We start from the raw sequence: 16282 nt of genomic DNA, 5'->3' as shown, positions 1-16282 counted from the left end.
AACCAGATCAAAGTGCAACTCACATCCATCTCTCCTTTCATCTCAGCATTTCAAGTTCTGAGATAAGATAAAAAATGATATATTCTTTCAGTTTATGACATAACAGTTAAATATATGGCATTAAATGAAGAGAATGGGTGCTAGCTGAACCTCAAAGCATGTAGCTAATGATTTCAAACCAGCCAAAAGCTCATAGCAATAGCTGATCCTTCCAGCAGCTGATAGGAATTATACAGCAGGGCACAATATTTGGAAAATTCTTGGATTTTCCATAACAGAATTCTTCCCACAGTGTCTTGATCTCACACATTGAAGTATTGCAAAGAGGACAGCCAGTTTCTCCAGCACACCCTTCTGCTGGATGGCTGCAGTGCTTTCCACAGGGTACACATTTACAGCTAACACACAACCCAGGTGCTGCCTCCACACTCCCAGCAGCCACCTCCTGCACCCCTGCTCATCCTCCCTGCCTGCCCAGGGCTTTCTGTCCCAGCAAACCCAGAGCTGCTCATCCTCCCTGCCAGGCAGGAGCCTCTACCTCCACCAAACACAGAAAAACCAGGCTGAAGAGTTTAAAGTGCTCAGAATTCCAGCTCAGAAAGAGAGAGCTGCCCATGGCCAACATTTCTAAAGGCAAAATTACAGCATGTGGGAATTACAGATCTGCAGGCAAACCAGCAATTTGTGAGGAATTCAAGTCACCAGGAGCGACAAATTAGGACCACAACGCTAACAAAATTAGACACAGTCTCCTTTTAACCCCATCTCTATTTAAAGAGCTTTTTTTTTTTTTTTTAAAAAGAGAGGGTTTGTATTTATTTTGTTGTTAGTTTCCATGACATTGGGCTGAGACTATTTAAGAGCAATATTCCTCCATCATTTACTCTCTTTACCTTAGGATGTGTAAAATTATGCCCATGCCTTTACAAGGAGGTTTCTCTCAGCCATTGAACAGTGACAAAGTCACCCAGCAGAGATAAAATTCAGTAGCCACGTGAAAATTTCAAACATGCTGCTTGACTGAAGGCTGTCAGCTCTGGGATTTTTTTTTTAGGTTCCCTTGCATTCTTCAGTCTTCTCCCAACTGGAGGCAATGCTAGAATCAAAAGGCAGCTCTTTCCCAATGAGATTCTCACTCATCTACAAGTCAATAGACTGAACTATGGAAAAACAAAACAAGAACCGAGCCAATTTCCACCCTCTCCACTCAGTAACAATAAAATCACACAACAGCATCTTTAAAACCCTGCCTGTTCATTTGGATAATTACTCTAACAGCCCATCTAAGCATAGCCTCAGCCCTGTCCCCAATGGAGAGACCCAAACCTGAAAGAGAAGGAGGAAACAGCTCATCTGCTGAACACAATGTTCGGAAATGTGAGGTGAACATTCCTCACCACAGCAAGATATATGTTCCCACCCCACAAAGAAAGGGTTCATATTTCATATATTTTCCATTGTTTGAGCTTGCTTATACATAAGCAACTACATTTAGCAATTACCAATGGGAGAGAGTGAGCAGCTAAAAAGATTATCAGGTTTTTAACAATGCAACAGCAGAATCAATGAGGGAGGCTACACCCTGTTCAGTTCCACTAATGCTCCCCAATTGCAGCAGAGAGACACCTTTCCATGGGTACTGTTACCTGCCACACTCACTCATGGGATGTGCATCATCTGCTGCACAAATGAACATTACCCATCACAGGAGAAGTCAAACACCACCAATTTAGTGCTTAATCTCACCAGGGCTCTTATAAAGATCCCCTGTGCTCATCCTGTCTCACTGGTGTCTTTAGTGGTAGAAAGGCAGTGGATACACATCTGTATGGAACCACAGAATTCTGGATTGAAACAAGTCAGTACTTTGAAACATGAAATATCACAATGAGATGGCTTTGTGACATAAGGAAATACCCTGTAGGTAGTGATGGAGATGGTGGTTTTGGACTGGTTTGACTCCAAGGAGTTCATCAGGCAGTGAAGAGCACAGAGGAAGGACTTGCACAGCCCTGGCAAGTCTCACAGCCTGGTGCCTGTTCCACACTCGTGCTGCTGCATCTCCACCTTGCCCAGACAGCAGCTGCTGTGGCTGGCACAGGGTCCTGCCCAGGGAGAGGGCAGCAGTCCCATACTCAGGGAAGGCACAGTGCCCAAGGATCTCAATAGAAACAGCAAGAAAGGCTTTACTGACCTACAAAGGGTTTCAAAGAGAAGTCTGCAGTGTTGCACGAGTGACTGCTCCAGCTCCAATGACACAGCATCCTCACACAGTTATCACTGCCCAGCAAGTGCTGCCTTTATGTGTTTAACAGAAACTTCCTAACACTGCCTGCTCTAGCTTTCACTCTGTGCTCTGAAAGCACTCTTCTACTGGGCCCTTACAAAAATAATGCAGAGTGTTTATGGACAAAGACAAGCTTTAGCAGGCTGGCAAGGAATTAAGTGTCCTTAGAACTATTAATTGGGATGGAAGGAACAGGGAATGCTTATCAGCACAGGCTGCTGGCACACGAGGTCACAGCAGCAGCCAGACACGGCAGGTGCAAGCGCTGAAATCTGTGTGCACGCTCTGGAGGGACAGCTTCAAACAGAGCTGCTCTTCTCTGCTGTGGCTGCTGCTGCTGCTGGTTAATTTGATCACACACAAGTGAGGCCGGGGGGAGGGAGGGGAGGGAAGCCAGGCCAGGAGCAGAGGAGGAGGGCCCTCGGGCACCCGTGTGGAAGGCGCTGGGTGCCCGCAGCTGCGGTCTGAGCCCCGGGAAATGACAGGGGCACCAGGGAGCTGACACGGCACGAGCCTCCGCGAGACACAAGAGGCCTTGCTTTCCCCTCAGCAAACCACATGCCACATAGCAATTTGGAGTGGAAAAATGCTATTCTGGATTTAAAGGGAAAGGAATCTGCTAAAAGAAACAGATGCTGGAGCAGAAGGGTCAGCAGTCCCCGTGTGAACACCCCTCACACACACTGAGACACTTGGGCCCTAACACTTCTGGGTGCTCCATTCTTCCAGCTGCCCACCAACCAAGTCTTCCACTACCTGGCTTTCTAAGAGCTGCCAAGAGACTCTTTTGTAAGAATAATCTCTAACCTGAAATTATCCAAAGCGTGCTCTTGCTTCCCTCTAGCCCTGACATCTTACAGAAGAAGCCTAGGAGAAGAAGCCTGTCCTTTAAAAGACAGAATAATTCAGTCTCTACTGAATTCTGGGTTAAAAGGAAAAAAACCCAAAGCAAAAAACCCAGAGTCTAGAATCAGGTCCTCCACACTAAGCCTAAGAATATCACTAAAGAAAAATTTTTCTTGTTGGGATATTTAGATACAAGATATTTTTAAATCTACCTTAAAATGTTATGACACTACCTACCAAAGTCTAATTATACTTTCATAATTATATGTATTAATATCTAAAGTGTGTAATTACAAAGGAGCCGATATATTTTAGAAATGCCATACTTATAAACCTATTTTTTTAAATAGAAACTTCCTGCATGACTTTAAGATCTGTATTTTAGTTCTTCTGTCTTGATGACTCAATACTAGCAGAGGCAACTGGAGTCCACATGTTTGAATGGAAGCTGCAAACAGGGATCTTCTATATTATGTCAAAGGCATTGATCAAAAAACCCACCAAAACCTTGCTCCTGTAGAATAAAAGAAACACCTGAAAACAGTGGAGAAATAAAATAAAATAAAATAAATAGTAAATAATTAATGATAATAAATTTTCTTTTTAGCAGCTTCCTCATAAAAGCAAAAACTTTTATGCATTTGTTTTAATCTACAAAGAGAACTGGAGCATTGAAAAATAGAGATCTTGCCAGCCAAAAGGGTGATTAATGGAATTTACAAACCTCTTAATTATCAGATCAGTGGTACAAACCTACTAACTAGGGGTGCCCACTCCAGGGCTGAGCCTGCCTGCTGTTTTCTGGACAGAGAGCACAGGTGGAACATCCATGGCTGCCTGGACAATGGGAGCTCTCCCACTGCTGGGCTCATGCTGTGCACACAGAGCTCTTCTGCAGGCAGCAGTGGCCCAGGAAATCTCTGCCACTCAGGACTGAAGAGGTTTGTGCTTCAATTGCACAAGTCTGAGTGAATAAAACCAAACATCATCAGGTTACAAAGCCCAGTAATTTCTAAATGGTGATGAATGTATTTCCCATTCATGTAGAAAATGAGAAGGGATGGTATAATAGAGCTTGACTAACTATGTAAATCAAAAATGTTAAATCCTGATTCAGATTTGATTGCATCTGCTTACAGACAGAGACCTTCCTCCAGCCACTCACATAACTTCTGGTTTTATTCAAACATCAGCTCCACTTCTGATTTATTCTTGTTAAGTGGCTTTCAGCAATGCAATGATTTAAATGCACACTTGAGAGGCAAATGTAAGCTTGCAATAAGGTGCAGTTTGACATTTAAACCATTACATATTTTTGAACATAATATGACTACAGAAGCTTTACTAATTTTGGCCACTTCCAAATAGAAGTTTAAAAAGCACAATGAAATGCAGACCAAAAGCGATTTATTTCTCTTTTCTCCAGCAACTGTTGCAACTCTCTTGATTCACAGCCCAAAACCCTGAAAATTTTGGTAGCTTTGTAGTAACATAAAGTACTGCCACTGCACCTTAAACAGCTGGAATTGCCAACATGTAAGAGCTAAAAATTTTGACTACTTAAAAATATGTTTGATGAAGGAAATAGCAAGTGACCCTAAACTTTAGCAGATGTGCTAAGACTCTTCTATAATGAAGTAATGAAGAGAAGTCGTTGATTTGATTGCCTTGGCAGCTCTTCTGTACAGTTCAAGGTACACCCCAGAGCTGAAAAGCACACAGCAACAGACACTGGGGAGGTGTTGCTAACTGCTCCTGAGCACCCAGCATCTCTGTACCTGTAAAAAGGAGATCAAATAAACAGGAGGTAAAGGAAATCAAGTTACTGCCTCAATATGCTAAGAAATGCTGTTGGAGAGAAGGGCAAGGGAGGAGAGCAGGAGATGTACTCACTCTGTGGGGCACCAGTGGCTCCCAACAACCTCATGTTCTGAGCAGCGGCTCAAGGTTTTTCATTATGGATTGAGTAATTGCTTGTGCAGTCTGTATGTAAGTGCAGATGAGCAAAAGCACCATGATTCCTCTCATTTAAAAAAAAAAAAGCCTGGATGTGGCACTTGGTGCCATGATCTAGTTGAGGTGTTAGAACATGGCTTGGACTCGATGATCTTAAAGGTCTCTTCCAACCTAGAAATTCTGTGATTCTGTGATTTAGAGGAAAAAAAAAATCTTCCTTGTCTTAATACCAGCTGGGAATAAAATAGGCAAACACCAGATATTAACTGATCAGCACATTGTTCTTACAGTCAAAAATCAGTGACTAGAAGCCAACACTTGGCATTTTCTGTACCTTGTTATAGGAAAGTCATCATGCAGAGATTAATGTTGGCCCTTCCAAGCACTATTACTCAGATACTTTGGTACTTCTGAGTTATAAATTCCTGGAAAATTGCAAAGGAAAAAAAAAAAGTCTCATATCCTAATACTATTAGATTAAATAATTTTTTGTCCTCTGTCTTCTCTTCCCATGAGAAAAGAAACTAACATCCAAGACAGAGCTGATCAGGAACTGTCAGTTTTAATCAGAGCACTGTAGCTGTCAGTCACCAGTGGCCCTTGGGTATTTTGTTTCCTGAATATATAAAAGATTGTTATCCTGAAAGTTAGTCAGCATTTCTGCCTGCTGCACGGAAATAACAAGACTATTAGAAATGTTTTAACACTGGTATAGCTGCAGCAGAATTTGAGTTCTAATAGCTCAGCACACCAACACAGGCAATGACCTCTCTTTATGAGCCACACTAGTGCAATAGAAATAATTTCTCCTTATTGCATAGTTTGCACTGTTGGTATTTATTAATACTGTTGCAATTCTGTATTAATTATTATTTAGCACTGAGAACACGCCTGAAACTGCACAAAATTAGTGCCTGGCCCAAAGTGCTTAAGCAGCTCTGATTCAGCATCCCATAAACAACATTTCATCCACCAACCTGCCCAGGGACTGAGGCCTGGCCAGCAGTGGCACTTGGTCAGCTGATGTCACATCAAATTATTCACATCCTACAGCTTGGGACAGCCAAGCCCCAGTGGGTCTGGCTGGGGCAAAGTTTACAAGCACCAGTCTGATGGAAAAAACACCACACACTAAAGGCAATGTGAAAATGAGAATACAGTATCTTATGCAAAATTCTTAGAAAAGAAATCCTGTCACAGTCTCCCATTTTCAAATGAAAAGTCTCGCTGAAGAGGACCAGAGCAAGAGCACTCAGTGATTTGTGAACTCCCCAAACTGCCCACCTGGTAGGAAAGCTGCACTAAAGCAGCTGCCTCAGCCAGGATGAAAAGCAAAACTTCCAAGGTCATGACCACCACACAGGCACAAATCATGAAATGCAAACGTGACAGGCAGAGAGAAGTGAAAATCACAAAATCACAAATCACCAGCAGGGCAAGCCCCCCCCCACACACCTTTCAGATCCATACTGCTTTGTTGGCAAAGCCTCCTGAGGGATCACTTGTCTGCAGTGAGAATATGCAGAGAGCACAGATCAGCAAATGCCAGGACAGCCATGGGAATCAGAGGTAACCTTCAGGCAGGTTTAATTCAGGCCCTGCAGACTTCACACACACACCAGTCCTGCTGCCACTGTCAGTTCACCCATTTTTGTTGTTTTCCATGTTGCCAAGAACACAGAGCTGTATTCTAGGACAATAATGATATGTTACTAATACAAATAGGGAAAATAGGAAGCTATGAAACAAATAATTAACTGTGATCTGTTATTTACATAATTATTGGCAGAAGCCTGAGCAAGGAGTAAGATGGATTACTGCAGTTTTGGTTCAGTGCAGCCTTAAAATAAAAAAATTAAACAAAAAATCATCACATGCCAAGGCTGAAAGGATTTTCATTCCAGCATGGGGTTCTCTCACTGTGCCAGCCAAACTCCAAGCTGTTACTGCAGCTATTCTCCAGATAAACACTGGTCTTTTCCCCCTGCTCTTCTGTTCAACTACTGAAGTTGCTGGCCACCAGCAGAAGCATAAGAAATATATTTAAAAAGAAAACAACAAACCAACAAAACACCCAAAAAAAGAAACAAACAAGAAATCTCTATATGAGATAATATTGTTCACCAACAACATAAGCCTGGTATGTTCATATTGCTCAAGCCTGAACTTAGGAAAGGCAAGGCATAAAGCCTAGTTTTTCTTCTGTATTTCTCTCCCTTCTCTAAAGCTAAAATTGCTCAATGATTTCAGTTGTGGCAGGAGATCAGTTCTGGAGAAGGAGGATTGATCGATTGATTGATTGATTGATACCTATCTCCTCAAAACCAGAAGCACAGATTAGGTGGGATGTTGTTCTCACAACATGCTCCATTGCTGTCTAGAAGGTTCAGCCTGACAGAAGAATTCTTTCATTTTTTGATGGTGAGAGATAATGTGGTGGTTCCAGCCATGCCTTGTGCAGAGGCTTCCCTGAAAACACAGAGCAGCATGAAGAGTGGACAGAGCCACCAGAGCATCCTCAACAGCTCGTTCAGGAGCCTTCCAAAAGAAACCTTCAGCCACCCCTGCCTGGAGACAGGTCCAAAGTAATGACCTCAAGTGGGAATGATTCCACATCCCTTCAGTCAGCCAGGACCCCTCACATTGCCATCCTCCTGATTTTCTACACGCTGCTGTAAAACCAGGAGCACGGATATGAGTGCTCCCTCCCTTTCACTTCCTTTGCCTGCAACCCTACAGAAATAGCTGGGTTACATCAGACAAAAACACTCAAAATAACAATGAACACAGATGTGTCAAGAAAAGAAAAGCCATGCCTGAGATGCCTGCTGTGCTCAGCAGTTCAGCAGTTCTAGGTGGGGTACTCATTCAGTTGATGAATTGCAGGGTGAGAGGTTTTACAGCACCAGAGTCAAAGGGGGCATCTAGTACTTAAAAACTCATAGTAATGACTGGGGGATTGTTGTTTGGTTCAGGTTGTTTGGGGGTTTCTTTCTCTTATTTTGCCCCTACCTATCTCAGATTTGCCTCTTGATTTTCAGACCAAGAATTTCAGACCAGTTCACCAAAAATGCAATTTACAGGAAAGGTCCATGCCCAGATGTGTACTCAAAACTTCTCTGGAAACCATGAGGAGTTGTTCACCTCACTTACACCTCTCTGGGCTCTGAGCCCAAGCCCATTTTGCTCAGCTCCCATTACCTTCCCTGGCCCCTTAGGCACCTCACAAGTTCTTTGTAGAATTCATTTTACACGCACACATTTTTTCTAGAACATTCATCACCCTACATCCACAGTACCAATTTCCACAAAACTCTCTCAGCCAGAAGGGCATCAACCATTTCCAACAGACATCTTCATCCTTTCTCCTGTGATGCTCATCATTTTTGGAAGATGCTGTTTGGAAACTCTTGTTGAAAGTTGCACTTCTCTTCCCTCAAGTCCCTCCTCACCCCTTGGCTATACTGCCTACCAAAAAGCCACATCTGCTCATCTTCTGGGACCCCTCCCACTGACCAGTGCTGTCTCTTGTGTCCCTCTGACTCTCCACCCTTGGCCTGCAGCTTTCTGATACATCTTGGAGATATGGAGATAGATGTGGACCATAAATACTTTGGAGGCACCACCTAATTCCATAGAAACTGCACAACAATGTCCTGGTCTATAATGTCCATCAAGCACTGATGATGCAAACAAGCAACACAAAAGAGTTCTGATATCTGGAGTTCCTAATTTTTATCTGTCAAAGAAAGTCATGGTTTCCCATTGAATCTCCTGAAGAGGTACCAGGAGCTTTTTCTGATAGTTATAAGGACCCTCAAGACCTTTACAAACCTTATTTGATGTAAGTGATGCATTATAACACCTTTCAACCACGAGTTCCTCAGCAATTGAAATACCAAGCAAGAGCTATGGGATTTTGTATTGCAGGAAAAGTCACCAGTTTTTAACAGTATCTGTTCAAATTTATAACCATCATGCTACATCATCAGCAGCTTATTTGCTTCTCATGCACAGTGTACCAGAAAAAATGAAGAGTAAATGTTCTCAGTTAGTCCCATTTATTAGAATTGAACCCTCTTGCAGCTTGGTGTGGTATTTGAAAAGTCTGAAGGAATGATTACAGATTTCCCACACTTTTGACCAGAGAAGCTTTATCACAAAGCTTCTGGTGTTGACAGTCACAGAGATCAAGGGACTAGTAAGATCATTACATTATTCTTAAGAACACACTCAATATTTATGAGCATATTAACTCCATGTAATAAAGGCCACATTCTCTGGCTGTGATGTCTTGGATGCTTTGGGGATAAAATTAATCAACATGCATGAAAGAGGATCTCAGAGTCAAACAGGAAAATCTGCACATAATAACAAAGATAGTTAGTATCTGGCAAACCTACAGCACAAGGAAGAAAAAAATACTATGATTAAACATAATAAGACTTCACTTGAAATGTAAAATACTCTGGAACAAACCCTGCCAACTCGCATAAGAATCAGCAAAGAGGAAGCAGCAGCCCTTGCAATAAAGCCCATCACACAGGGAAAACAACACCAGGGAACAAGATGCTGTGGCACAGTCCCCATCACTGTGCTGCAGAGCACTTTGTCTCCTGCTTTTGAAGGCATGAGGTTCAAGTCTAATTTCTGCTCCCAAAGCAGGACTTGTTGAATTTGAGTCAGTAGCAGGTCCCTGCTGCCCAAGTAAAACACTGTTATCCTTTCACCAACTCTCACATGTGTGAGCTGGCAGCACTGCTGCCTCAAGTGCATTCTGTCAGTATCATTTTCTAATATTTTCCAGCATTACAGCCCCTCCAGAGCTGTGTCCTGGGTGCTTGCACAGCCTCTTAATACTTCCCTCCCTGAAGCTATGAGCACTGAGCATAGTCTTGTTACAAGGGGAGAAGGGGCTCTTTTTATCCCGTTCCACGTGAATTCTCTGACTACATTCACTAAGATACCCTCAATGGGGCACTATGCCACTGTCAGAAATGTGAGCTCACAAGTAAAAAGAAGCAGTTTTGGCTCACAAAGCTCTTGAATGTCTTTGCACTTGAGAGTTAGCGCTGAACCTTTCCTAACCCTTCAGCTGAGTCTGTACTACATAGTTGTAAACTTGACTTTCAACTTTCAGTGATCATTTGCATGTGTGTATCTTCAAAGAATGGCATTTGATTTGCAACTGTGTGTTGTAATGAGAGGCTAATTAACACAAATACAGTTATTAGCAAGTTGCAGACATTTAAAGGACAAAACCAGCAGACCAAAGTCTGTGACATACTGTGTGACAGGGATGGAGATCCTCAAGGATGAACTGATACCAGCCAAGGCTCTGCCACTAACTCCATTACCACAGGCAAATCACCAACATTCTACTACTTGGTTTCCCCTTCTGTAGTGGGATAGTGAGACTCATTTACTTTGCTGGGTAGTTCTCCAGCTTAATTAAATCGTTACCTTTAAATTAAAGCACTACAGAAATGCCAGGAAGTAGCATCTGAATTAGAAGGTGGAGGTGACACCCTAATGAAGCAAGAATATTTTCATCGTCAACAGCAGGCACAGTAAAAGGTCACCCATGGTATAATTGTGAAACCACATTCCAAGCTTCTGAAGGCAAGATGACTTTTCCCAAAACTTCATTAAGGAAGAAGATATGTCCTAGCATCATGGGATGGCTGAAATCCTGTGCAGTTTCACAGGAAAACTGCAATGGTTTCATTATTTTTGTTTTCCCCTTGTTTGCTATCCTAATAACAGCAAAATATCACAGCTTTTGAAAGAATGCTTTCTCCACAGGCAGCTGTTATCAGTATGGTCAAAGACCCATTAAGAAAATTGCAGAGGATCATTTCCCTTCAAGTTGGTAATGCTCAGCACTGATTGAGTTTTCAATCTTTTCTTTACAAGAGCCACAGTAGCAGCACTGGCACTTTTTGTCTGGGACTGCTTTTCCCAAGTATCAGTATGTTCCACATACTCCACACACGCTGGAAATTTCCAACTCTTTGTAAACATAAGGACCTTATTGGAATACACACTACTGCTGTGCAGACTCTTTATTTTTAAGTACTGGAAGAAACTCATTCTGAAACATTAAGAAACAGGCCAGTCCTCAGTGGAGGCCCATTTTCATCATGTATTCCCAAAAAAGCTGCAAACTTAGTGTCAGGTTGAAGCTGTGTGTGCCCTGTATCTTGGAAACTGCACTCAAGCTCTGTCCCAGATACCAAAAAGGCACATCCCATCATAAGCTCATTTAGTCCATACTGGGAAGTCATTAAACCAAAACCAGGAAAACAGGCAGCTACTTCCTTGTGGGTTGCACTTGAAAAAACAGATTACCCAAACCCAACTCATTTTACACAATGTTTATGTTTCCAGAGTGCAAACACCAAGAAACAACACATTTGCTGTTTGCTTTGTAGCAATGCAAAAGCTTTTTTACTTTTAAGGGCAAGATGTGCTATAGGACAGGTCAGCCTAGTTCTTTCTATTACATAAGATGCTCTTACATTGACTGGATACATGGCACCCAGCTTCTGTGAGGCTGTGTTAGAAAACAGTGGAAGATACTCAGGAAATTACAACTGGAAATAACTCTGTATATGATTTCCCCCCCCCTGTAAATAAATACATACTTGAATATACTTGTTACATATATATATATATAAAATTTTTATTTATATATGTTAAATATATATATATATACACACTAAATATATACTTGCTTTTTCTTATACTTTTTGGCCAACTAAAATGATTGCAACTAAGTTCTCAAGGAAGACAGAGGATGTACTTGGAGTATTGTGCCCATACAGCTGGATACTCTGTTTGCTTATGTCTGTCTGTCTGTCAGCTGCCTGCTAATTGCTTTTGAGGCCACTGACCTACCTTTAACTAAATGTGACAGCAGGAAGAAGTCCCAAAGCTTCCAACACTTTCATTTTAAAAAAATGATTGGGTAGATGCAACTTTTATAAGACAAGAAGAGAAAGGCTAATGACAAAGGTCAACTTATTTGACATCAGAGAATCCACAGCAGGGATCACCCTGGAGACAAATCCTCAGGAACCAGTTTCCATTGGAACTGCTGCTCTTCTAACACTTGTTTCAAATAGAGCTGGAACCAGAAATTAATTCCAGTTCTCACAACATCCACTGGCCTTAGGTAAATCATAACTTCTGACGCTACTTCCCCTGCCATAACGTGGCTGGTGTTAAAATCCCTTATTACGTTGCTGCAACAATTCATATTTGAAATGTACTTTGAAGGTCTGGAGAGTTGTATTTACTAATTATTACCTGTCTTGAGACATGAGCTGCATATTCAAAGTGCTAGCTTGATTCATCTGCAAGTGCGCATCACATAAGCATGTGGTATGCACTAAGACTCAAAATACAAAAGTAAAGATTACTTTTAGAGAAGACTTTATAATCAAGTCAGTTTTGAGCTCAAAACATATAATTTTTATTACCACAACTCTTCCATTACACTGGATTTAAATTATTTCATGTTTTAGATTAGCACTTTATATAAGACCAGTTTGAAAAGTAAATACCAATTGACAGAAGACAAAAAGCCCATGCAAAGTTTGATTCTGTCCCCAAAGGCAAGTCTGATGTCTGAGATCTGAAACCTTTGATACCAAGCTGAATGTTAATAGATAAGCTCCACAGGGCAGTTATTGAGCACAGTAATACCAGAGCTTGTCCTAGGAATACCAGCAATCACAGCACTGGGTTTGGCAATGCCACATTACAGTAAGCAGGCATTTTTATCTTCTGCTTGGTCAGGCACTTTCCAGCCTTTCCAGAAAAGAAGATGCTTTCAGTTCTTGCAGGCAGAAAAATCAGATGGCAAATGTCTCGGTGGAAGTGCTAAAGCAAACAGGTGAACTAGATGTGATTTTTTTTTTTTTTTTTAAGATTGCATGATGGGGGAAATAGCTTCCTAAAAAGGAAACTTGCCATGCATTAAAGGTGCTTTGTAGAAAAACTCCACTTAGAGAGGTCCCTATTTGAGGGCAAGGGAGTACACTACAATTTCCTTCAACAATAACAGGTTAACCTTCTATCTTCAAGCTTCCTTCTGTAACAGACTGACTACCAGCTGAGTACTTAATATCTTCCAATACTGGCCTTTACATTTCCTGAAGGAACAAGCCACATCTAAAAAGAAAAACAAAAAAGCCACAATGGTGCCAGCTAAATTCTCCTTCTAATCCTCCCCATCTCCTTACTCCAGACAAAATAAATACAACCTGGCCAATTTATTCTAACAACAGTGATTTAGATTTATGTCCCTTGGTCTCTATCACTGCCTACAAACATATATTATTTTAATGTAGTATAAACAAATATTGGATTTGCTTAACACCACATTGAGTCCTAGTGATTAAAACATATATATGCATAGAGAAACATTTATACATGCACAAACCCCTTTGTAAGCTCTAAAGATAAAATTATCAGTATTGCCAAACAGAGAATATGTATTATATTCTAATGACATGAGACAGTTGATTACCAACAAGCCTACTTCATTTCTAATTAGAAAAAGTTCAGTGATGATCTCCTTCCCTGCTGTTATTGCCTGACAAGAATAAACAAGGAGTCCTCTCTAGGGATGGCACAGTAAACACCCAAACAGACATTTGCTTTGGAGCTGAGCTTCACCGTAGTAGTGAGTACTGAGGAACATAGTGGCTCACTCACTACGGCTGGTCACACATCCAGCAGCGCATGATTTTGAGTGTTTACCTTCAGAAAACCGAGCTTTGCAAAGTGCATTGCAGCTGCCTAGCCGCTCCTCCTGCGCCCGCTCCTGCCAGCTCTGCTGTCACCCGCTCGGGAGTTCTGCTGGGAAGGGACCCTCCTTGGCACAGGGCTGAAGGGCAGCCGGCTGCTCCAGGCTGGACGCACTCCGCAGAAACAAAGCAAAGGGGATTTGCTTCGCTGCGATTTTCACCCAAGGACACCCCGCTCGCCCGTCTCCCCCCGTGTGGCAGCAGGCTGTGTGTGTCTCTCCGGCCGCAGCTGCACCTGTCGCCCGCAGCGCTCGCCCTGTGCCGGGATCGATAACGCGTCTGCCATCACCCCGAGCCTCGCCGAGCGCCCTCCGCTCTCACCGCGCTGCGGACACCGGTCCCTCCCGAATCCCAGCGAGCACCCATTCCATTTCATCGAGCCCACACAAACAAAGGGCGCTCCTCTTATTTTCGATAAAATTCACACAAACTAGAGAACAATACCGGAGGGGCCGCACAATGGGCACCGGCCGCGCCGCATCCCTCACGCCATCCCTCCTCCCCAGCCCCGGCACGGCGGACGAGCCCCGCTGACCCGAGCCCACGATAACCCTGGGGACGGCGGCGGCTGCACCGTGCCCGGGAAGGGCTGTCCCCGGGCAGCGGGGGATGCCCTCACAGCCGCGGGGTGCGCTCACCTGCCACGGTGTACCGGTCCAGGTAGTTGAGCACGTTGCCCACACTGAGGATGCCGGCGGCCGCTACCCGGGCCCGGCCGAGGGTCGGCGCCTTGCGGAGGGCGGCGGGGCGGTCGGGGTGCTTGCCGGCCGCCGGGGGGTTCATCCTGCCCGACAGGGTCTGCACCTCGCCCTCGGCACCCCGGCCGCAGCAGCCCCGCTCGCCGTCCTCCTCCTCCTCCTCGTCGCCAGCTCGGAGCCGCCCGCCGCAGACCGGGCTGCTGCCGGAGGAACCGTCGCTTTCCAGGCACATCATGGGCTGCGGGAGGGAATCTCGGCGTGCGGGAGCCCGGGCGGGGAGACCGATGGACGGACGGACAGACGGAGAGAGCGAGCGGAGCGCGCTCAGCGCCGCATCCCGCGGTCGCCCCGAGCCTGCCCGGGACAGGCCGGTTTCTGACAGCCCGGGCGGGGCCGGGGGCCGGCGGGGCGGGGGCCGGGGGAGGCTCCGCCCCTGCCCGCGCCCCGCCCCGGCGGCCGTGCGCGCCCCGCCCCAGCGGCCCCGAGGGGTCCGTGCGGCCGGCCCGGGGCGGCGCAGTAGGGCGGTGCCTCAGCCGTCCTTGAACCGGCCCTAACCAGTGCCCCGTCAGCTGTGCTCTGTACCGGCCCTTCAGCCGTCCAGGGACCAGTCCGTAGGGGTGTCCCCTCAGCCCGCCTCGGGGCGCCTCCTCAGACCGGCCCTGAGGGGTCCGTCAGCCGCTTCAGGTCGGCACCTCATCTGTTTTCAATGTGGCCCTCAGGGTGTCCCTCCAGCCCTGAGGGAATCCCTCAGCCCAGCCAGGAGCGGGTTCTCCCTCAGCCCGCCTCAGACTGAGGCTGTTCCTCAGAAAGTTCAGCTCGGCCCTGAGGGGATCCCCCTCAGCCCAGCCCTGCCCGGGCATGAGGAGGTTTTCCCTCTGTCCGCCTCAGGTGATCCCTCAGCCGGGCTGTGAGGGGATTCTCCCTCAGCCGTGCCCGGGCATGAGGAGGTTTTCCCTCTGTCCGCCTCAGGTGATCCCTCAGCCCGGCTGTGAGGGGATTCTCCCTCAGCCGTGCCCGGGCATGAGGAGGTTTTCCCTCTGTCCGCCTCAGGTGATCCCTCAGCCCGGCTGTGAGGGGATTCTCCCGCAGCTCACCTCAGCCCGGGAGAGGCCGGGTCTTACCTACGCAGCATCACCAGAGCATTGGGTCATGTAATGAATTTCCTTTATCTGCCTTTGTTATTCTTCAGCACTGCACAACGAGCTTCAAACACACGGGTGGGTGGAAGCGTGGAGGTAGCTGGAAGAAAAACGAACCCACCAAACAAAACCAATGGCTCAAGCATACCGGCTTGTACCCAACAATGAACTCCATGGGGGTTGTGCGGGCCCACCCTCAGATGTGGATTTTAAAAATAAATCTGTCCAAAAGTTCTTCTTGCTTATCCTGAGTGCCCAGAGCTGTTTCCTGGGCAGGGAAGGGACAGTGCCATGCAGGGCGAGGGCTCGCTGGGATGTGCCACAGACCTCACAACTTCCTGCTTGGCCCCAGATGATTTTCCTATTCCACAAAAGTAGCTTCAGGAGCAACACACATCTTCAAAGGAAGTAAAATTGCTCTGGAGTTCCCCCCACTGCAAACAGTTCCATCCCGCTCCCTATAAAATTCCACCTTTGAGCTAAGAACGGCCAAGAAACATTTTATTTCAAAAGGAGAATCTTCAAAGACATAAAAGTGTT

General features: G+C 45.1%; 1 protein-coding gene across 3 annotated transcripts in view; it reads right to left on the bottom strand.

Moving 5' to 3' along the window:
* The window catches only part of LOC139599891 (sphingosine-1-phosphate transporter SPNS2-like), a 136179-nt gene extending 121157 nt beyond the window's left edge, over window positions 1-15022 (bottom strand). Inside the window, exon 1 of one of the 3 annotated variants that reach the window (XR_011682342.1) lies at window positions 14544-15022. Coding sequence is in view for 1 of the 3 variants with exons in the window: in XM_071447582.1 (XP_071303683.1) it covers window positions 14544-14838 (295 nt within the window). In the remaining 2 variants the exon portion in view is untranslated. The remainder of the gene's footprint in view (window positions 1-14543) is intronic. The other 2 variants (XR_011682341.1, XM_071447582.1) reach the window with 2 other exon arrangements.
* Window positions 15023-16282: the final 1260 nt, after the last annotated feature.

This window comes from Agelaius tricolor, unplaced genomic scaffold, assembly GCF_023055355.1.
Source record: "Agelaius tricolor isolate 1412-34295 unplaced genomic scaffold, bAgeTri1.0.p SCAF_25, whole genome shotgun sequence".
NCBI lineage: Eukaryota > Metazoa > Chordata > Aves > Passeriformes > Icteridae > Agelaius > Agelaius tricolor.
The sequence above is the reverse complement of the archived record's forward strand: the minus strand, read 5'-3'. Positions and strand labels throughout refer to the sequence as shown.